General features: G+C 40.6%; 1 protein-coding gene across 3 annotated transcripts in view; it reads right to left on the reverse strand.

Annotated features, from left to right (window-relative positions):
• DPP6 (dipeptidyl peptidase like 6) overlaps nucleotides 1–23,390 on the reverse strand; it is a 1,887,605-nt gene that overhangs the window by 21,542 nt on the left and 1,842,673 nt on the right. For all 3 annotated transcript variants that reach the window (XM_069729746.1, XM_069729744.1, XM_069729745.1), the window contains exons 18-22: nucleotides 19,577–19,675; nucleotides 16,562–16,631; nucleotides 10,725–10,919; nucleotides 10,046–10,100; nucleotides 4,544–4,646 (exon numbers count right to left, since the gene is read on the reverse strand). In XM_069729746.1, coding sequence (XP_069585847.1) covers nucleotides 4,544–4,646; nucleotides 10,046–10,100; nucleotides 10,725–10,919; nucleotides 16,562–16,631; nucleotides 19,577–19,675 — 522 coding nt within the window. The remainder of the gene's footprint in view (nucleotides 1–4,543; nucleotides 4,647–10,045; nucleotides 10,101–10,724; nucleotides 10,920–16,561; nucleotides 16,632–19,576; nucleotides 19,676–23,390) is intronic.

Below are 23,390 nucleotides of genomic sequence, written 5' to 3' on the forward strand. Positions count from 1 at the left end.
TTCTCCCTTAAAGTTTCATTCCATTGCTTCTCATGTTTCCATGTGCAAATGAGAATAAGCATGATCCCGCTACACTGACATCCCTTCAGATATTTGTAGATAGCTATTAAGTCTCCTCTTAGCCTTCTTTTTTGCAAGCTAAATATTCCCAGATCCTTTAACCGTTCCTCGTAGGACATACTTTACAGTCCCCTCACCATCCTGGTAGCTCTTCTCCAAACCTTCTCCAGTTTTTCATTGCCTTTTTAAAAATGTGAAATCCAGAACTGGACACAGTAGTCCAGATGAGATCTGACCAAGGAGGAGTAGAGGGAGGTAAATATGTCACGCAATCTAGACTTTATGCTTCTCTTAATACATCCCAGAACTATGTTTGTCTTTTTTGCTGCTGCATCACACTGTTGACTCATGTGCAGTCTGTGGCTGTTACATATTTCTATTCCTCCCATTCTGATAGCAAATGAGCAAGCTCGGCTGACTTTCATCTAATATGTATGGGGGCCTTTAAGAACATTGACATTGTTAACTGAGAGCATATTCTCCATCATTTTAAATCTAGGAACACTGCAGGAAAAACAGCTGTACAGGGTTTTGCCTGGTGCAGTGCCTGGAAGGAAAGAGCATGACAAGATCGAATCCTTATAGTTGTGCTCAAAAGTTTACATACCCCAACAGAAATTTTGCTTTCTTGGCCTTTTTTCAGAGAATATGAATGATAACACTAACACTTTTTCTCAACTCATGGTTAGTGGTTGGGTGAAGCCATTTATTGTCAATCTATTGTGTTTTCTCTTTTTATATCATAATGACAACCCAAAACATAGCAAAATCTGCCACAAGTTGTGCATCCAGCAAAAAGAAAAAGTTTATCAAACAGTTTTCCCAGCAGAGTCTATTTTTTCAATGTGCTTAATGGACACTGTGAATTTTTAATGATAATATGCATCCTTTTTATGATTAAAAATGTTTGCTTGTATTTAAACTCGAGTATTATCTTTTCATTAGTTTCCAAACTTTATGTATATGAGGTGGAAGCAATATGGCAACAATAATGTGCCAAATCACAAGTCCTTGATCTTAGTAACCCTTTTGACAGCCAAAATAGACAAGTGCTCACCTGTAGGGATAGGAGAAACCCAAACGGTAAGGTTTGGGGTGTACAACAAATACATAGTGTATGTGCATGGACCCTGAACACAAATTTCTCCCTGAAGTCCGTTTTACTGTTTTGGTTTGGCAGCCCAATTATCCAGTGTTTCCGACACTGTCATCTATGTGACAGCCTGAGAAACATTTGCTCTGATCAGCAGTAAGTATGCAGGTAAAAGATTACCGCTGGTCACAGATGTTGGCTGATGAGAGTACTACATCAGCCTGTTCTCAGACTCCAGTGACCTCACTGACATCAGCACTAGTGAGAAAAGTTCTCAAGCAGTCATCATGACTCCACATCATTTTTTGGGGGTCTCCCCTATAATAACCAGTAAAGGCTAAGCAAACTGCTGTGTGCTGGTAACTTTAAATGGTCCCTTAAAGTTTTGCATTAGGTTTTCAGGCCTCACAGTTGCTTGAGAGCAGGTGGCTGTAAAGTCTGGTAACCTTAAGGTTATGAGTGTCAAATGCCGGTTTCGTGGTCGTTCATCAGTCCGGCACTGGCACTTGCAAAGCAACAATAGCAGCTGCTATGAACTCTCGAGACCTTACTGTACCTGTTAATAAATAAAGAAATACATGAAAAAAACAAAGTGGGTCCCCCGTAATTTTCATAGCCAGCTGAGGTAAAGACTAAAGCTAGGGGCTGATGCTAATATTCTGGGAATGGGCCAATATCCATAAAGGTTACTATGCTATTAATACCAGTTCACCGCTGTTTGCTAAAGTTTTACTGGTTATTGTAAGAAAGACTCCCCAAAACATGATGTGGGGTCTCCCCTGTATTCAATAATCAGCAAAGGCTAAACAGACAGTTGTGGGCTGTTATTAATAGCCTAGGAAAGGGCTATGGACATTGGTCTCCTCCCAGACTAAGAACATAAAATGCTCCAATTCTGACACTTAGCCTCTGCTCTTCTCACTTGCCCTAGTGCGGTGGCAAGTGGGGTTAATATTTGTGGGGTTGATGTCAGCCCAGGGGTTAGTAATGGAGAGGTGTCTATAAGACTTTCCCCTTACTAACCCCATAGTGAAAATTAAATAAAGGCGCACACAGAAAAAAGTCCTTTAATTGAAATAATCAATGAAAAAATCTCAGTGTCTCCTGGATTCATGACTGAGCGGTCACAACATACCACTGCTTGACCATGCAATCCAGATATAGCAAAGTTGGAGCACATTGTGGGACATAAGGATCGCCGGACAGGTGGGGAATATGGTGTTTTATTATTTTTAATTTTACAGTAGTAAATAGGTAAAAAGGGTGAGAAGTGTTTCTTTGAAATAAAGGAGTCTGTGTTTTTATTTGAAATAAAGGACTTTTCTCTGTGTCTGTATTTTTATTACATTTGACTATGGGGTTAGTAATGGGGGTGTCTTATAGACGCCTTTCCATTACTAACCTGTGCAAAGTGCCAATATTGCCTTTTCTGAGGTGGCTGCGGGCTGCTATTTTTAGACTGAGGAGGGCCAATATCCATGGCTGCTTCCCAGTCTGAGAATGCTTTAGTATGGCTGGTAGTCAAAAATTTGGGGACCCCAAACCGTTTTTTAAATTGATATAAATAATTAAAAATGGCATGGGACCCCTCTATTTTTGATAACAAGAGAAATATAAAGCTGACAGCTGGGGACTGCAGTCAACAGCTGTCAGCTTTACCTGTGTTGGTTAGCAAAAATAGATGGGCCCCATGCCATTTTTTTCTGTTTTATTTATTTATTGCACAGGTGCTGGCTGGTGAATACTCACATCATCGTACACCTGCTTTCACTGCAATCGGTAACCTTTTTTACCACCGATCCCAACTGTTGGCTCACATGCTGTCATCTGTGTGGCAACGTGGGAACTGTTGTGCTCCGATAGGCGGTAACAAACTTACAGTATAAACTTACCGCCGATCAGAGCCGGTGTTTCTCACACTGTCACACAAATAACAAAGTGGGAAACACCGGATGTTCAAGCCTCCCATTCATTTGAAAGGAATCTAGGTCCAGTTTCGAGTTTGGATACAGTTCTGGTAGCCAAACTGAGCTTTTTTTAAATGTTCAGACTAACCCGCCGGACCAAACATCCACAGGTTCGCCCATCACTATTAGCCTGACTAGATTTATAGGGAAACAGATATAGGTATGGTGTGTGTCGCCACTTTAATATGGTTGTTCACTACTTGGACAACCCCTTCTGAATTTCTATGTTTCCACCCAGTAAAATGATAACACTTATACTCACCTCCAGTGGCAGCGCCATTCCTGCAGAGTTGGCTCTGGCGCTTCCAGGGCTCACGTGACATTATTATTTCACGCGATCACTGCGGCCAATCAACTCAGACTTCACTCTCCCATCCTTTGTCCAAATCAAGACATCCAGAGGAAGTGAGAGCAGCTGCTGCCCTCTCTCAATTCTTCTAGATGTCAATTATATCTGTAGGAGAGGAGAGTGAAGCCAGCACTGATTGGTCGTGGGAATCATGTAATATAATAATGTCACATGATCCATGGGAGAGCCAGAGCCGACACCGCTGGAATGGTGTTGGCATCGAAGGAGAGTATAAGGCCATGTTCACACTTTCAATAATCGGTCAGTATTTTACATCAATATTTGAAAGCCAAAATCAGGAGGGGGGGATGCAGAAGTGGTGACGTGTTTCTATTATACTTTTCTCCTGACTGTTCCAATCCTAATTTTGACTTACAAATACTGAAGTAAAATACTGACCAAATACTGAACATGTGAATGTTGCCTAAGTGGTATTATTTTACTAGGGGGAATTATATGTATTAAGAAGGGGTAGTCTGAGTAGCGGACAACTCCTTTAAGGCTGGAATCACACATGCAGTTATTAGATACAAACTTCTTTAAGACTTAAAAAAAAATTGAGTAAGGGTGTATTTTCAGTTATCAATCGGTATATATTTATTGATCAGTAGTTGTTTAAAAGTCAGTTTAAACAGGCAGACCGCTCTTCAGATAAACACTGTATGATCTGATCGCTCACTGCCCATAAGCTGCCATGGTTCTTGACACATCAGGGCTTGTTGACACAGTCTGATGCACTGTCAAGGAAGATGATTTGTTTCAGCAAACTAGAAGATCAGTTCACCTGATAAATGAGCATTTTTCTCGTTCATTAGCTCTTTGACAGCCTGTTAGGCTGCACGATTCCGGTTCATGATAATCAAACGGTGTAAATGTACCATGAGACTCTGTTCTTAGCTTTCGGAAGTCATGACACTGTGATGGACCTGACTTGATAAGATTGTCTGGATTTCTATACTGCACTATTTTTAGAATTTACCAATTCAGGTGTGAACAGAACCCTAAATATTACATAAGCAATACAATATGGTTGGAAACAAAATCTAAAATATTTAGTAAATGTAAAAACCTTACCATATAGTTTAAAATCTGTTATAGGAGAAAGAGCTGAGCCACATGCAAATAGATCATCTGTCATGGATGTCACGAGTCGTGTGCTCAAATATCCTCCATATTCCTTTACAATGAGAAAAAGATTTATAAACCACTTTTTTCTTAACTTCAGATTTTTTTTTTACAAGGTACAGAACATTATTGATGATTAAAATACAGATTAAAAACTGCACTCAGTGACCGTTCCACCATAACAGTAGCAATGCTACAAATTGAGGGTTGGACACAATAGGACAACATGAGCAGAGCCAATGTCTTAAGGTACCGTCACATTTAGCGACGCTGCAGCGATCTAGACAACGATCCCGATCGCTGCAGCATGGCTGTTTGGTCGCTGGAGAGCTGTCACACAGAATGCTCAGGCCGCAGCCAGATAATAGCTTATAAAACCCCATTCCATCGCTGTCAGCTGTACCTACCTAGCCCAGAACACACTTTGCTGCCACCAGCTCAGATTTCTCCACAGAGGGGTTCGAGTCAACCAAAATTAGTAGCGTAATTAACTTCAGACACGTGAAAATTGGCATAGAACATGGAGAAGACGAACTAGTAGTTTTATAGTTTACTCCAAAAAGTAGGCAGTGTTTACAAAAAGTATATAAAGATTTTACAATATGAGGCAAAGTATGTTCAAGCAATTGTAAAAAAAGGGATTAAAGAAGATTAATGTTCCAGCGGCTGCACTGGTACTCTGCGGGAGCTAGACTAGAGCACTGCAGTCTTCCTACTACCTATCGGCATCTTGAACACCTTTTCTTATTAGAAGGCATTTCTTAGCAAGTCCTATAAACTAGAAGAGGAGCCCAGAATGGTAGCAGACGGTACGATATTCACAGTGCTTTGCTCAGGCTGCACAGAGTGGCCACTGGACCATGAGTCCTGTGACTCATTTTACTCAACTCTAATAGTGAATATTTATTTATTACAGAAAAATCTTTAAAAAGGGTAACCCCTTTAAAGGGAATCTATGAGCAGGTTTTTGTTATTAATCTGAGGGGGGCTGAGATACTGATTTCAGCAATGTGTCACTTACTAGGCAGTGTGCTGTTTCAATATAATAAGTGTTTTATCAGCAGGAGATTATCACTACAGGACTACAGCTCATGTGCATCCTGGTCCAACTCCGCCTCCAACATTCATTGGCAGCTTACTGTCAATTTACAAAGTACACAGAAAACTGCTAATCAGTGGTGTGGATGAGGGCAGCTTTCTGAGTTCCGATACATCTGAAAACTCTGATTGCATCACAACTACTGCATCCAGTAAACTAAGTGATACATCACTGGAATCGGGGTCGCTTCTTCTATATTATGCTGCTATCAGATAAGACTGCAAAAACCCAGTGACAGATTCCTTTCGAATTTTCTTCCTTTAATTATATGATTTGCCTTTATCAAGTGTCACTGCATAAAATCAAAATTAATCTCATAGTCTTTTCATTTACACATCACAGTTTTTTTCATTTTCTTTTCTAGAAATGTCTGAAGAAAACTATTTAGAATCTCTAAATAAAAACACTCGGTAAGACTGCAATACATGCTCACATGCGGATTGTTCAAATCCTCTCACCAAATAAAAAATACATTGAGATAATCTGAAGTTTGAATATTAGACATGGCTATGCATTAATGTCACAAAACAGATTTTGTTTAATCTAAAATACCCGAATACATCTCGGTGGTGTTTCGTGTACAATAAGGGAGAAATCTTGATATAATTCCCGCTAAAACCTCTTGTCAATAAAAGTTGAATTAGTTTTAACTCCAAACTCATCCGAACCTAAAAACTATGAATATTTAACAAGTCAGACTGAGTGGTGAGCGAGTGAAAGGTGAATATAATTGTAGATTTACATCATTAAACATAATCTGATTCCAGGAGTCAGCAGAAATTGTAAATTAGAGTCAGCCAATTATGGCTTGGACAAAATAATGTGTTTTATCTGCGAAGGAAATATTCAGAAAACACATAGATTGCATAGTAATCGTGTTCTTACCCTAATTATAAATGTAATTTGATAAGAGGCTTTATAGTATCAGAGCACAAATAATGTGAGCCGAACTGATTGAAATAATCCACTCATCAATAAAATATTTGTTGATAATTGTGTTTTGGAAATCATCATAAGGCATAAAAGCAATTATACCGCACAAAGTATGAAACATTTGCACAGGGTAGCCTGCAGGAAGCTAGGTCGTATAGATTAAGGATTGTTATTAACCTGCTCGCTTAATGAGCAACTGCTGTCAAAACGCTGAAAGATTTTGCATCAAAGTTTATTATTAGATTTGTATTGTGCTGAAGTTTATTCAAACTAATATTTGGAAAAAGAAAACAACTCCTTTTCTAAAAAAAAATGCAGAGTGGCATACACCCCATCAGCACAGATAAGGTCACTTTTTAACCCCTGTAAATCAACTGTGGTCTCAAGGAGAAGACTTGGTCAGCCACACATTTATTTACCCTGCAGCCGTTACTGCACTGAAAATGTAGCATTAAGAGACGAGCAATTATTTTGAAATTTAAATTTGCGGAATGTTCCCAAGAAATTGGATTCATGTTGCACACATTTGGGTAAATTTCAATACTGGAAAGCTTGTAATTGCTTGTAAAGTACACAAGGGGGAGGAGAGAGAGAGAATGACACTGACGATAAAGGTACCTTCACACTGATCAACTTTCCAACGATCACGACCAGCGATACGACCTGGCCGTGATCGTTGGAAAGTCCTTGTGTGGTCGCTGGAGAGCTGTCACACAGACAGCTCTCCAGCAACCAACGATGCCGAAGTCCCTGGGTAACCAGGGTAAACATCGGGTTACTAAGCGCAGGGCCGCGCTTAGTAACCCGATGTTTACCCTGGTTACCATTGTAAATGTAAAAAAAAAAAAAAAAAACACTACATACTCACATTCCGGTGTCTGGTCACGTCCCTCGCCTTCAGCTTCCCGCACTGACTGTGAGCTCCTGCCGGCCGTAAAGCAGAGCACAGCGGTGACGTCACCGCTGTGCTTTACGGCCGGCGCTCACAGTCAGTGCGGGAAGCTGAAGGCGAGGGACATGACCAGACACCGGAATGTGAGTATGTAGTGTTTTTTTTTTTTACATTTACAATGGTAACCAGGGTAAATATCGGGTTACTAAGCGCGGCCCTGCGCTTAGTAACCCAATATTTACCCTGGTTACCAGTGAACACATCGCTGGATTGGCGTCACACACGCCGATCCAGCGATGACAGCGGGTGATCCAGCGACGAAATAAAGTTCTGGCCTTCTAGCTCCGACCAGCGATGTCACAGCAGGATCCAGATCACTGCTGCATGTCAAACACAACAATATCGCTATCCAGGACGCTGCAACGTCACGGATCGCTGTCGTTATCGTTCAAAAGTTGCTGAGTGTGACGGTGCCTTAAGAGCTTACACTTCACAGATGACCAAAAGAAGAACTTGCTGACCATAAAAGGTTACAATTTACAGGTGAGAGAGACAACCCCACTGAACACAAGAGCTTATACTATGCAGGATAGAGAGGACCCCGCTGATCATAAGAGATTACACTTTAAAGGTGAGAGAGAGGACCAAACTTTCCATAAGAGCTTACACTCTACAGAAGAGAGAAAGAGAGAGAGGACCTCAATGATCATAAGATCTTACCCTCTACAGAAGAGAGAGAAGACCCCACTGACTACTAGAGCTTACATTCTACAAAAGATGGAAACTTACCCAGTGATTCTGGAGAAGGAAAATTAATCTGCTGTACAGACTATACTCGATTGGGAACCCCTGATTTCTGATGGCCCAGGTACTGACCACCACTACACAGAGTGTGATAATCTGTAAGCTCTCATAGCTGCGGGGCATTATGGGGAGGCCCACATGGAAATGCAAAATGACATTAGCCCGCTGTCTGATGCTTCAGCAAGTTTTCTTTGTTGAGAATCGTGAATTGAATCTCAAAATGTTCAAATTCTTTTGAAACTGGAAATGCAACTCAAACTCGTTCCTCCGCTAATCGATCTGCTCATCTTTAGTAGCATTAAATGCCAGCCATCCAGGTGAACAGCCATCTGTGAAATTCTTGGATGCTCCAGGGGGCTCTCTATTTTCTCTGATGCCCATTTGCTTTATTAGGGAATATGGCCATCAGATGACCTGATGCAACAACCCCTCAAAGTGGTCTGACAAAGTCACTGGCAAAGTTCTGAAGGGGAGATACATTTCACTGAGCCCATGAGCTTCAGTGAATTGAAACCAAGAAGTTTGCTCCAGCACACTTTATGTTGAGAGGGGCTAATTGGACATTTTAATTGCTGGGTTTCTGTAGACAACAATAGAGTGGGTGGGATTTTGTCCACCTTATCTCCACCCCTGGGTGTGGTCTGGGGTTTAAATATTCGGTCTCCTGGGCACTTGGTGTTTAGTGTGTCTGGAGAGGCTAACTCCAGAGAAGTTTTATATGCTAACCTGAACCATGTGTTTTTCTAACCCTTAGCAGGCGGATCCCTGCTACCACAAGGACTGTGCTTTGTTCTACCACTTTGTTTTGTTTTCCTGTTTTTCCAAAAAGGGCGTGTTTATTTTTAGTTCACCATGGTTTATGTTGCATATATAATAAACCAGTGAAGATTTAAGAGAGACAGTGTTCCTGTGTCTACATCCGTGTATATCTGAGTGAGCCGATCTACCACAGTGGACACAGATGAAAGATGTAATGGCACTGGCGATCCACATGGTACAAGGGACTTTTCAACCTTATTTGTATTGGAGCCTCTCAACATTGACTAAAATAATGTCTGGGCCTCACAAGACAGACCAAGAAGAGGATTGGGCCTCACCATCTGTAGCGGAAGTTAATTTTCAAATTACATATATCTCTCACTTTTACTTTTTTTGCATATTAAACTCAGTATAACATTAAAATTATTACAGACACATGTGTCAACTACACTGCTAAACTAGAGATTGCTGATGCATAAGCAAGGACTGTGCAGCATAAGATTACTTCTCTAAAAACTGCCTCCTGAGCTGTACCTCACCAGTTTCAGAAGTACTAATCTATAGTGTAATGGTAAATATCTAATGTTGTGAAGCACACAGATGCGAAGCATACAAAAACATAGTTATGACGGAGCAGAAGCCAACGAGAAGATCAGACCTTTTGGGGAACTCTTCCTTCCAACACATCAACCATGTGTATTATGCTACTTACAAAAGCAACCTTTAATGTCCTTCATAGACTGGAATATATTTTCACAGACCAACTAAGAATTGCCCCAATCCTCTTGGGTGATGTCAAATTGACACCAGGCACCACCTCTTGAGGTCTGTAGTAGTAGGATAGTCTGCGAATATAGCAGACAACCTATTGTTTGCAGCAGATGACCATTATCGATCTGATGTGATATATGGTTCTATATTTTGTATTATCTAATTCAAGTATAACGTTATGATGAAACATTACCTTTCCAAAAACGCCGACCCTCGTCTTATCTATATATTGGAATTTCAATAGTGATCTGTAATAAATAGAGAGTAAAAAGGAATATTCATAACTTCATAAAGTTAAACCATTTTTCACAAATCATTGGTGTATGTGCCACTTGTTCTCCATCCCAAAACTACTCAAACAAATGGGTCTATTTTTCAGGTTTTTTTTAATCAGTTTTATGGCTTTAAAATTTTCAAATTGTACACAAAATATTTCCAACTTTATGTCCTTTTTGTACTGGTCTCTTGGCACTTTTCCAAAAAGGAGCCAGGACTTACTGGAAGAATTGGGAACAATGGAAATCAATTCCCTCTAGCAAAGATTGTGTGCACACAAGAGATTCCGCGATGAAATATCCACCAAAATATGCAGATTTTTTTGTGGATTTAATTGCGGAGATGCTACAGATTTTGTGCAGCTTTCATCAGAGATCATGAGAGATCATAAAATTTCATCCACAATGCTACTCCTGTAGTACATATTGGATGTTTCACCCGCAAATCCGCTAAATATAAACCCTGCATGGACATTGCCTTAGATCGGATATGCAACATGCAACAGTGATAGACCATAAGGAAAGGACAGCTCATCTGTAAATCAGTGTTTACTTCTGTAGTAAATAAAAAATCGACGTGACGCCATGTGTACATACCCCAGAGCCGACAATTGGTCTTTTTCTTGCAAACTTCCAAGTTCTTTTCGCACTTCATGTAAAAGCTTTGTGCCTTGATAGCCACTTCCACGTCCATCAAACTTTACTACTACAACACTGAAAGAGCTGACCAACGCTGTTATCCAATTAACTTCAAACCTTTCGGAGGCACTTTGACTTCCAGGATTGCCATCTCTATGACAGAGAAAGGACGTAGTGTTAGTAATGGTATTTGGGAATCAGATGTTACCTGCTAAATTGTTTTCTCTAAGATCAGTAATATTTCTTTACGAGGAATTGCTGGAGAGGACCTTGTGCTTCTCGGTACCCTGACTCTAGGCTATAGCAAACACACTTTATTGCAACATTGGTTTTGTGGATCCAACTAAGTCGATCACTTCAATTGCCAATAATCCACAAATATCCAATTTTTTTGCACCTACGCTGTTTATCAAGGAACTGCCACCATAAATGGAGGATATGAAAAAAAGTTCTCTTTCCAATTCCAGATATCAATTAAATGTGTAATATTTCATCTTCTGTTAAGCTATATGCATTATAATGCCCTTAGAATTAGCAGGCTAATGTAAGCCATTTATTCCTATCAGCTGGAAGGCCACGGGGAAGCATCATTTGAACATGACTTCTATGTAATAGTGGAATTAGCCCACAAAGAGCCATCAAAGATATGGAGACTATTATTTTTTAAATGTACTTACACTTACACGTTATATTACTAAAACATTATTCTCAATGTAAAATTCAATTTCCAAGCAGCAAATAATTATCAAGGGAGAACGTGGTGCAAATGTGTGTTGGGTTGCTTTTATGTTACGCTGATCATAGTGCCTTGATACAAAACTCTATTATTCTTCACATAAATAAACCATTTTGCTAATATATGGGTTTCCATGCCTAAGACTCAGCACGAGTACTCCGAGGATAATAATTTACAGTTTGCAATATATTATGCAATAATTGGTAGTGTTAGTAATGGTTTACTATATATGTATATTTTCCGTAAAATGCTTCATTATATGCATTAAGCTCAGCAAGCGGTAGCTCTGTAATGTATTGAAATGACTGGGTATTGTATATGCTTGTTATACGGCAGCCAAGGGCTTAATAAGAAGGGAATGAACGTTCACTGCAAACTCTGCAAACTCAGCACCAAAGGCTGCAGTCCTATCCAGACTGGTGATTTATTGCTCATTTCAAATTGGCTACTCACTTCCAACTTCTGGGCACACAGAAATGTAATGGGAAATTAGATTTTCTAAATGTGTACAAAGCTAATAAAATAACAAAAACAACACCAACACGAGCCATGTTGGATAGATTGCTTAGAATGTGGCTGAGGTTGGATACATATAACACAATTTATTCTCTTAAGGATTATTTAAATGTGAGTATTTTAGAGAAAATGGGGTTGACTCAATTAAAGAAAGATATTTATCACCATGTATGCTATACAGTACTTTGTTTGAAAATCTGATAAACTGGAAGGGTGCATTTAACACCCCTGCAAACAAGCTGAGCCACTGAAATACAGAAGAAACATTAGATATACCTTGAGTTGTGCACACAGATTTGCAGGACCCTGGACCGGCGGTCAAGTCAAGTAGACCATAACCACCAGATAGATCAGGCAGCTTTCTCTTACCCGACTGCATCCCTGGCGCCTTTTCTGATTTACAGGTTTGGCACAACACAATAATGAAAATGTGCCAGGTGGTATACCTAATTAGAAGACACACCAGGATGGGTAGGAGGACCTTTTCTGATCTGGTGGTGATGGACTACCGACTTCTGCACTAGGGTCCTGTGGATAATTGCAGACAACTCTAAGCCCATCTAATTTTATTTCATTCGCTCTGTGTTTGCAGCAGTGTTAATTCACAATTTACTACAAACGTGGCCACTGGACAAGGGTCCCGCTGAATTTTTTGTTCAACTTTAAATATGGCAATGTGTCTCCTTTGTTGGAAGAAAAGGCAGTATCAGCACTCATCTTCACAGATAAAAAAATCTGAATCCTTTCATAAAATTAAAATCCAATATAATAAAAAAAATCCAATAGAAGAAAGAAGCTTTGTGATCCCACGCATTTTGAATCAATATTGTTAAATTGTTCTTAGTCATGGCTAAAGATAATTTTAGCCATGACTAAGAAACAATTAATATTGGTTTGAAATGAGTAGGCTCATAAGGCCACCACTGCTAGGCCAGTCCTTAAAGGCCAGGATATTCTTCACCCTCTCCCGAAGGGGAAGGGGGCTTTACAGAGCACTGGGACAAAATGAACCTAGGTGAGATGGTGAGACCTGCCAAGTACACTTTGACTCTTGGTATTATACAAGTTCTCATCAAGTGATTTCCTTCCTAAATGTCCATTTTGCTATATTTACAGTACAGACCAAAAGTTTGGACACACCTTCTCATTTAAAGATTTTTCTGTATTTTCATGACTATGAAAATTGTACCTTCACACTGAAGGCATCAAAACTATGAATTAACACATGTGGAATTATATACTTAACAAAAAAGTGTGAAACAACTGAAATTATGTCTTATATTCTAGGTTCTTCAAAGTATCCACCTTTTGCTTCGATGACTGCTTTGCACACTCTTGGCATTCTCTTGATGAGCTTCAAGAGGTAGTCACCGGGAATGGTTTTCAATTCACAGGTGTGCCATGTCAGGTTTAATAAGTGGGATTTCTTGCCTTATAAATGGGGTTGGGACCATCAGTTGTGTTGTGCAGAAGTCTGGTGGATACACAGCTGATAGTCCTACTGAATAGACTGTTAGAATTTGTATTATAGCAAGAAAACAGCAGCTAAGTAAAGAAAAATTGGGAAAACTTTGAAAGTGTCCCTAAGTGCAGTGGCAAAAACCAAGCGCTACAAAGAAACTGATATACCGCATAGAACTGTAGAACAGGACGGCACTAGAGCGATACCGCTTTCAGAAACCAGGACGAAAAATATAGGATCCAGAGTGCTAGGCGTCACGCATGCTGGGGGGTATTGGTGCTCAGCATACTAAATGAAATCCAATAATTCGTATATACACATGAGAGAGAAAATATGCGGCACTCACCCCAATTCAGCGGGGTGAATTCGACGGGTCCAGACGAAGCACCTGTTGTGCGAAACGGCCGTCGTCCAAGCTCCAACACCGCACCCTACTGCTTACCTGATGTTGTAACGGATTTTTATCTGTCTATGTTTTCCATTAAAATTCACGCTTTTCACTGCTGAATTGGGGTGAGTGCCGCATATTTTCTCTCTTATGTGTAGCTACAAAGAAACTGTCTCACCACAGGACCGCCCCAGGAAAGGAAGACCAAGAGTCACCTCTGCTTCTGAGGATAAGTTTATCCAAGTCACCAGCCTCAGAAATCGCAGGTTAACAGCAGCTCAGATTAGAGACCAGGTCAATGCCACACAGAGTTCTAGCAGCAGACACATCTCTACAACAACTGTTAAGAGGAGACTTTGTGTAGCAGGCCTTCATGGTAAAATAGCTGCTATGAAACCATTGCTAAGGACAGGCAACAAGCAGAAGAGACTCGTTTGGGCTAAAGAACACAAGGAATGGACATTAGACCAGTGGAAATCTGTGCTTTGGTCTGATGAGTCCAAATTTGAGATTTTTGGTTCCAACCACTGTATCTTTGTGTGACACAGAAAATGTGAATGGATGGACTCTATATGCCTGGTTCCCACCGTGAAGCATGAAGGAGGAGGTGTGATGGTGTGGGGGTGCTTTGCTGGTGACACTGTTGGGGATTTATTCAAAATTGAAGGCATACTGAAACAGCATGGCTACCACAGCATCTTGCAGTGGCATGCTGTTCCATCCGGTTTGCGTTTAGTTGGACCATCATTTATTTTTCAACAGAACAATGACACCAAACACACCTCCAGGCTGTGTAAGGGCTATTTGACCATGAGGGAGAGTGATGGGATGCTACGCCAGATGACGTGGGCTCCACAGTCACCAGACCTGAACCCAATCGAGATGGTTTGGGGTGAGCTGGACCGCAGAGTGAAGGCAAAAGGGCCAACAAGTGCTAAGCATCTCTGGGAACTCCTTCAAGATTGTTGGAAGACCATTCCCGGTGACTACCTCTTGAAGCTCATCAAGAGAATGCCAAGAGTATGCAAAGCAGTCATCAAAGCAAAAGGTGGCTACTTTGAAGAACCTAGAATATAAGACATAATTTCAGTTGTTTCACACTTTTTTGTGAAGTATATAATTCCACATGTGTTAATTCATAGTTTTGATGCCTTCAGTGTGAATTTACAATTTTCATAGTCATGAAAATACAGAAAAATCTTTAAATGAGAAGGTGTGTCCAAACTTTTGGTCTGTACTGTATGAGCTATGGTTACATCCAGAAACCTTGAATTTGTAAAAACTGATAGAAATTCAAAGTTGAGAAGAAATTCCACTTACCAAGAGCGATTGCAACTTTACACTAAATCCAAGTAATGTCAAATGTCAAAAAACAATGCAAAATGAAAAATTCTATAGAATAGCAAATTCCTGAAGAAATCCGTCAATAGAGAATGGGATCTGTTCTATTTATTTGACCCTAAATATAATTTAGACCTTAGGTTTGCTCCCATAAATACATTTCTAGACAGGCGAGATTTGGCTGTATCACTATTCGTTATGCAGAGTTGACACTTTATACATGAAGCTGTTCTTTTGTCACCTCTGCCAGACTTTTAATAAGTGTAAATCATCACCGATATGCCAAAGAGTGATTTTTTTTAATCTTCTGCCTTTAGGTGGTCATGCGGGTCAAATGCGTCGTGTTCTCCATAAAATACTAGTTTATGAAAAATGTACAGGTAAAACATGAAATATACTATGAGAATATTTGCTTAAACATTGTATATTTGATTAGTTTAGGTAAAGAGAAAAATTTAATAAAATAGGAATTAATGTAGTATGTTGACTCCATCCAGGAGTAATTAATCTTGTGACTATTTATTAAATCTTATGGCTGTGTAGAAGTTTGTAGCTTAATGTAATTAATGTAAAGCCCCGCTTTATCCCATTCCTGCCCTGCAATGTAATGGTAAGTAAATTATGCCCAAATACTGTAATATGTTTCAATGATGCTGTGACCTATGGGCACAAAGACTGCGATCGATACCCAAGATTCTGTTACTATGGCCGGTATTGGAAATTACAATGGCCTTTAGAATTTATGTCCTATCCTAAAAATAGGCAATCCGTGTTATATCAGAATGGTCTAAATGTTGGCACTCAACAATCGATCAGTTGTTGGAAGAGGCCATGGTGGTCAGGTAGACAATGCATCCTATTCATTGTTCATTTAGCTCCATGCTGCTTAACCTCTTCCCGGCTGGGCTATTTTTGCTCTTTCATTTTTTTCTTCTCCTAAGAGCCATAACTTTAATATTTTTCCATCGCCTTAGCCGTGTAAGGTCTTTATTTTTTCTGGCTGATGTGTAGTTTTGAATTACACCATCTATTTTATCATGTAATTTACTGGAAAGTGGGAAAAAATTTCAAGTGCTGTCAAAAAAGTGCAATTCCGCAATTGTTGTTTGGGCTTTTTATTTACAGAGATCAAAATACGGTAATAATAACCGAGAAACATATTTTTCCAGGTCATAATGATTATGGTGATTATGGTGATAAAAAAACTATGCATGTTTGTAAGTAAAGTGGTGGAATAGTCCTAATAGTTGCAGGTCCAGAAACCTACACAAATAAGGACAAACAATGAGCTCTTTATCCAAAATAAAAGAACCTTATCAATTAAATTGAAAAACATCTGAAGGTATACTTACACAATGAGGAGAAGAGGGTAATGTGCTGTGTTTATGAAGGTTGCTGGCTTGATAATCTGCATTGGTAGTTCTAGAGGAAATAAATAATAATATATTTTAGGCTTATTGCGAATGCTCACTGGAAGGCTGCTGCTATTGAGATTCCTCCGAGTTATTTAAGGTGAAATTAAGCACAGAGTCATTAGGCGAAGCAGCCCAGTCAAGCACTGGTAAATTGAATTGTCGTTAGATCTATTGTTCCATCTTGTTCGTTAAGATTAACAATACAGACGTCATGTATCAAGCTGACTATTAACACCATACTGATAGCAAATTTGTCCTCATGTCTGTTAACATCAGAAACAATGTTCCCTAGATTAGAGGCAATGCCCTTGAGCAGTTTCATTTATAGCAACTAAAATCTGTTGTTTTACCAAGCAGAGGATATTTAAGGAAAAGGAAGCAGCTGAATTAAGTTCCAAACAAAAGGCATTATTAAGATCTTAGCTTATGTTTCCCTAAAAAGTCTAAAGTTTATTTATACATTGGGTTTCACATGGGTGGTTGGCCATACACATTAGATGGCTGTCGACCGAACGATGCTTCTGTCAATTGCTCAGTCGACAACCATCTCAGCCGACTTTCCCATTCACAGGAGCGCTCCCCCAGCTCTATGTTCGTGAAATAGAGTACTTGTCCTCCATAGTTCGCGCAATGCAATCTTCGCCCACAAACGTGCAGTGTGCTTTGCCCAACTGCGGGCAAAGCCGAAAAGCATTACTGCGCATGCGCCTGCACACTGTCCCAGAACACAGCGAAATACTTCCGGGACATAGTGCGCGGGCGCATGCGCAGTAATGCTTTTTGGCTTTGCCCGCAGTTGGGCAAAGCACACTGCACGTTCGTGGGTGAAGATTGCATTGCGCGAACTATGGAGGACAAGTACTCTAATTCACGAACATATTGCGGACAACAGGGACGGACGGGTTGGAGAAATGAAGACGAAACGCCGCCCATCACACCGGAAAAAAGGCATTTACATATCCTGCCAATTTGAGTTGACAGGTTCCCTTTAAAGTGGTTTTCCTATAAACAAAGTTCAATTTAAGTAATAGATCTGGGTCAAGGGTAGGAAGCAAAAGAGTATACAGACATTACAGCACTGAATTGCAAATAATTATTTAATTTCTTTAAAGTAAAACATTTTTTAAAAACAGGCAGTGAAATTCTTTATCTCACAAAAAGAATCAGCTGTGATCCTGTGCTATAATGTCTGAACCTTGTCTTTTCCTTCCTCCCCTGCCCAGGAGATGTGGTATGATCAGACCATGTTCCTGCACAGTCAGACACAACCATTACACAGTACACAGCAGGGGCACATTTATAAGATTATCTCAGCACAGGAACATTTTTAAAAAAAATTGTGAAAATTATTATTCCAAGATCTATTGATTAAAATGAACTTTAAGGAGGAGTTGCAGCTGGGATATGGTTGCAACCGCACTGACATGCAAATTGGTGCAGTTTTCAAATCAATTGAAGCTAAACTGCTTGCTTAGTTGTGGCCACATGGTTAGGCAGCTAAATGGCGCAATTAACATAAAAATATTTTAGCTGAAGTCAATTTGAAAATTGTGCAAGCCTGCACGCTGGAGAGGTGCCATATCTCACATGCAATGAGGTTGCAACTTGAATGTGAACAGGTTAGTTTTTCGCATACGACTGCCATCCTTGTTTTTCGCAGATAGCCCTAGAACCTATGATAGTCTATGAGGCCAGTCTATGATTTTTGTGGACTGAATGGCCCATGCAAAATCATGAAGACATGTCCAATATTGTTCCAAGTATCCAACCAAACTCCTCAATGAACGTCAATGAATATGTGAACGTGGCCTAAGAGTGCCATCCATGTTTTTCACGGATAGCACTCATAGATATAATAGTGAATGAGGTCACTTACATGTTCACGACGAGTGGTCTTCTAAAAAATCATGGTTGTCAAATTTTGATCCGAGTATTGGACTAAAATTGGCAATATATGTCTATGGCTCCTTGAAAAAATCAGACAGCATTTGGATGCCATCTGAGGGCGGTCTGATTTTCACTGACGGTTAGGAAATGAATAGGGCTTGTTTTTTTCACGTACGAGAAAAACTGATGAAATGCAGAGTGAATTTGGATCAAACTCTGAGAAAACTTGCATGAAACTGTGACCGAATTCACTGCTGAAACTCTCGTATGTGAAAAATTGACATCCAACTGTGGCAGTGTAAATCCAATTTTGAACACTGAAATTCTGTGCTGATTTAATTTCCAAACTATATTTATGTGGGCAAGCCAATTTGGGGGTTAAAATTGGCTTGCCCACATAAGTTAAAATATATCTGTCTTGAAACCTTACTACATAGCACCTATACAATTCAATAACTAAATGTAAACTGCATGCTTTAAAGGGAAGCCATCATCAAAAAATGGCCTATTAGTTAAATAAGGCTTGTGTTGCATGTAATTCTTATAGAGCGTTGGTAATGCTTTTTTATAACAAGATTTTTATTTAAAAAAATCATAATCGTTTTTAGATTTATATTTTATGTCCTTTCAGGAAAAGTTTCCAGTAGTTTTCTTCTAAATACAAGCAGGATTACATTACAATGACTCCCATTCACAATGGGCAATGTCCACGCCTGACCCTGTTCCGCTTCCTTTACAATGACCATTGCACAGGCTCATTAGACACTTCAAAGAAAAGATATGGTTGGGATCGGACCAGTGTGGCTATGTGCATGTGTTGTTTCTTGAAACTAAAGGAATTATGGATTTTGAAAAAAACAGTGGCCAGTGTGGAGATTACAAGGATTCTATTTTTTATTTTTAATACTGATTATGCTATGTGAAAAATGACAAACCAAAGATTTTTCTCTTTTTTTCGCATGTAATGGCAATGGGAAGCCGTTGAATTTTTGAGTGCGAATGGAGAAGAAAATGATAGACAAACAAAATTATAAAAATACATTTTGAATTTCATTTTTCACTCACTGTAGTCATCCAACTGAATGTATTCAAACTCAGAGTAAGGCATCTGTCTCTTTTCTACTGCACTTCTCACTTTATGATTGTTCTCTAGTTCAATTAGACCTGAAACAGAAGTGAATAATCACACGTTACAATTGTGAAAGTTTTAAATGCCGTATAAAAATTCAAAATTAATTGCAAAGCCTTTAAATAAACATTATTATTATTATTTATTTATATAGCACCATTGATTCCATGGTGCTGTACATGAGAAGGGGTTACATACAAGTTACAGATATCACATACAGTAAACAAACTAACAATGACGGACTGATACAGAGGGGCGAGGACCCTGCCCTCGCGGGCTTACATTCTACAGGATTATGGGGGAGGAGACAGTAGGATGAGGGTTGCAGGAGCTCCGGTGTTGGTGAGGCGGTAGCTTCGGTAGTGATGAGGCGGCAGCGGGGTCAGTGCAGGCTGTAGGCTTTCCTGAAGAGATGAGTTTTCAGGTTCCGTCTAAAGGATCCGACTGTGGTTGATAGTCGGACGTGTTGGGGCAGAGAGTTCCAGAGGATGGGGGATATTCGGGAGAAGTCTTGGAGGCCATTGGATGAGGAGCGAATAAGTGTGGAGGAGAGAAGGAGGTCTTGGGAGGACCGGAGATCACGTGAGGGAAGATATCGGGAGATTAGTTCAGAGATATATGGAGGAGACAGGTTGTGGATGGCTTTGTAGGTCAGTATTAGTCATTTGAACTGGATACGCTGAGGGAATGGGAGCCAGTGAAGAGATTTGCAGAGGGGGGAAGCAGAGGAGTAGCGAGGAGAGAGATGGATTAGTCGGGCAGCAGAGTTAAGGATGGACTGGAGAGGTGCAAGGGTGTTAGCAGGGAGGCCACAGAAAAGGATGTTGCAGTAGTCAAGGTGGGAGATGAACATAAAAAATAACTTCATTTACCATAAAATCAAATGCATAATACAGAAATTTTAGTACATAAATATAATGCTATATTGCTTTGTTGACCACTGTTATTACATCCTTCATGAAAGCTTTCTATTAAAATCCTTTACTATATCCTTTTATTTAAAACCAGGAGTGGTGCTTAAAATCCAAGCTCTGCCCGCTGTCTGATACTCACCTTCCTGCGTTTTCATCTGTTATAACAGCCGCTTTGGTCCGTCTCCTGCAGTTTGTAACCTGCCGGCTGCTCTAGTGTTTCATGGAGCGCGCCGGAGATCATTAATCCATGTAAGTTTTTGAGAATCTCGTTCTGGCTCTCAAACTTGTATTTAGAGCTTGTGATGTTGCTTTGACTCCCAGCCAATCAAAAGCTGTGCTCACAAAATGGTGCTGTGGGACCGGAGCGGTGCCGAAAAACAATGAAGACGCCGGAGGGTGAGGATATAACAGGAGGCAAGGAGCTTACGTTTAAAGCACCACTCCTGCAGTGGAAAAAAACATTAACATTGGGTACGCAGGCCATGCGAATGTATGAGGATGCCTTAGCATGCGTTGTTATGACGTTACGCCAAACTGCGCCGAACGCAACATGTTGCATTTTGTTGCAGTAGGCGCAGCGTCAAAACGATGCATGTGGAGGTATCCGCATACATTCACATGGCCTGCGTACCCAATGTTAAAGTTAGGTAGAACAGGACGCATGCCGACATAGGCGGAGCTGAATGGAAGAGGTGCCGCAGTGGGCAGGGCTTAACAATGAAAGTACAAGGAAGTGCGCAGCCCTCCGCAGCTATACCCTACGCAAGTGTGAAACCAGCCTAAGACTTTGAAACACATTGAATAAACCACCATTCTTTATATGAAATATATTTTGGATTCACTATATATCTGCAGCGCAGACCGTATCCACATTAACCCCTTCATCTACCTATAGTACGGTCAATAGCTGACCCGTGGATCTGCTGCAGTGGATATTTGTACATGCTTTAACAATAGCTTATAGTGAGTCTGGTGAGTATAATCCATTTATCTCACTGTACATCGGGTAAGACCCTGTTGGCAGTGATCTCTTCAAACAGTTTCTTCGGTAAATTCTATTAACATCTCAGGTAAGATGACCACATAAAGTTTAGAAAATGTTTAAGTATCTGACTAATTAGTAAAAAAGGGATAAATTAGCTTTACTAAATCATGTTTTGAAGGGAAAATACCTTCTTTTGGCTCTATTGCCTTACAGTGAAGACTGTAAGGATTCCGGACTTCCCTTGTTCCTGTTCGCCCTGATCCAAGATGGAGTCTTGGATCTCACCCTGTCATGGAACTTCCTGTCAGTCTTGATTATTTAAGTCTGAGCCATGTGGTGTTCTGTGCTTCAGTATTTTGTGCTGCTGGCTCCAGAGCTTCTGCCTGTGGTCTGGGGATCTCCCTGCTTCAGCTGCCTCGTCTCTTTGAGCTGTGTCTTACTTCTGTTACTGCTGCGACTGGCAGCACACCTGTGGAAGGATTTCCCTTGTTTGCTAAGCCTTTCCCAGTGTTGTGCCTCTTTGCACAACCACACCAGGTGAGCAAGTTTCCAGTGTTGCTTATCTCACCAAGAGTGTTGTACTCATCTACTACGCTTAAGGCCCCTTCACATTTAGCGACGCTGCAGCGATACCGACAACGATCCGAATCGCTGCAGCGTCGCTGTTTGGTCGCTGGAGAGCTGTCACACAGACCGCTCTCCAGCGACCAACGATGCCGGTAACCAGGGTAAACATCGGGTAACTAAGCGCAGGGCCGCGCTTAGTAACCCGATGTTTACCCTGGTTACCATGCTAAAAGTAAAAAAAAACAAACAGTACATACTTACCTACAGCCGTATGTCCTCCAGCGCTGTGCTCTGCTTCTCTGCTCTCCTCCTGTACTGTCTGTGAGCCGGAAAGCAGAGCGGTGACGTCACCGCTCTGCTTTCCGGCTCACAGCCAGTACAGGAGGAGTGCAGAGCACAGCGCTGGAGGACAGACGGCTGTAGGTAAGTATGTAGTGTTTGTTTTTTTTTTACTTTTAGCATGGTAACCAGGGTAAACATCGGGTTACTAAGCGCGGCCCTGCGCTTAGTTACCCGATGTTTACCCTGGTTACCAGTGAAGACATCGCTGGATCGGTGTCACACACGCCGATCCAGCGATGTCTCCAGGGAGTCCAGCGACGAAATAAAGTTCTGGACTTTATTCAGCGACCAACGATCTCCCAGCAGGGGCCTGATCGTTGGTCGCTGTCACACAGAACGATTTCATTAACGATATCGTTGCTACGTCACAAATAGCAACGATATCGTTAACAATATCGTTATGTGTGAAGGTACCTTTAGAGAGCGTTCTCCCTCTTTTTCCCTTAATCCTCTTTCACCAGGACTTCATGCTCAATGCACCACCTGCTTATTATTGAACTTCCACAAACTAGTGCTGTGCGCACGTGGGATCAAGTTTTGCTGGACTTCCTCGTTAAGTACTGTGTGCATTTCTACTTCACTTCTGCTGGATCCTCAAGTTTAAGTTCTGAGTGCATTTCCACTAATAATCTACTGGACTTCCTTGTCAAGTGTCTTGTTTGCTCCCTCGTCACATCCTTGCTGGACTGGTTCATATAAGCGGTCGCGTCCCGCTATTCACTGTGCGGGGATTACCATATTGTGCTGTGTCGTTACAATTGCAGGAATATCTGTGTTAGTTCTGTTTGCTTTTCTGTTTACCATATTGTGTTGAGCACCTCGTTTCAATTGCAGGAATATCTGTGTTAGCTTTGTTTGCTTTTCTGTTTTGTTTAAATACATCTTTTACTGCAGCTTTGCTCTCAGACTGGTTTTATCCCACGCTATCAGATTCCTTAGTAC

Source organism: Ranitomeya imitator, chromosome 6 (assembly GCF_032444005.1).
Source record: "Ranitomeya imitator isolate aRanImi1 chromosome 6, aRanImi1.pri, whole genome shotgun sequence".
NCBI lineage: Eukaryota > Metazoa > Chordata > Amphibia > Anura > Dendrobatidae > Ranitomeya > Ranitomeya imitator.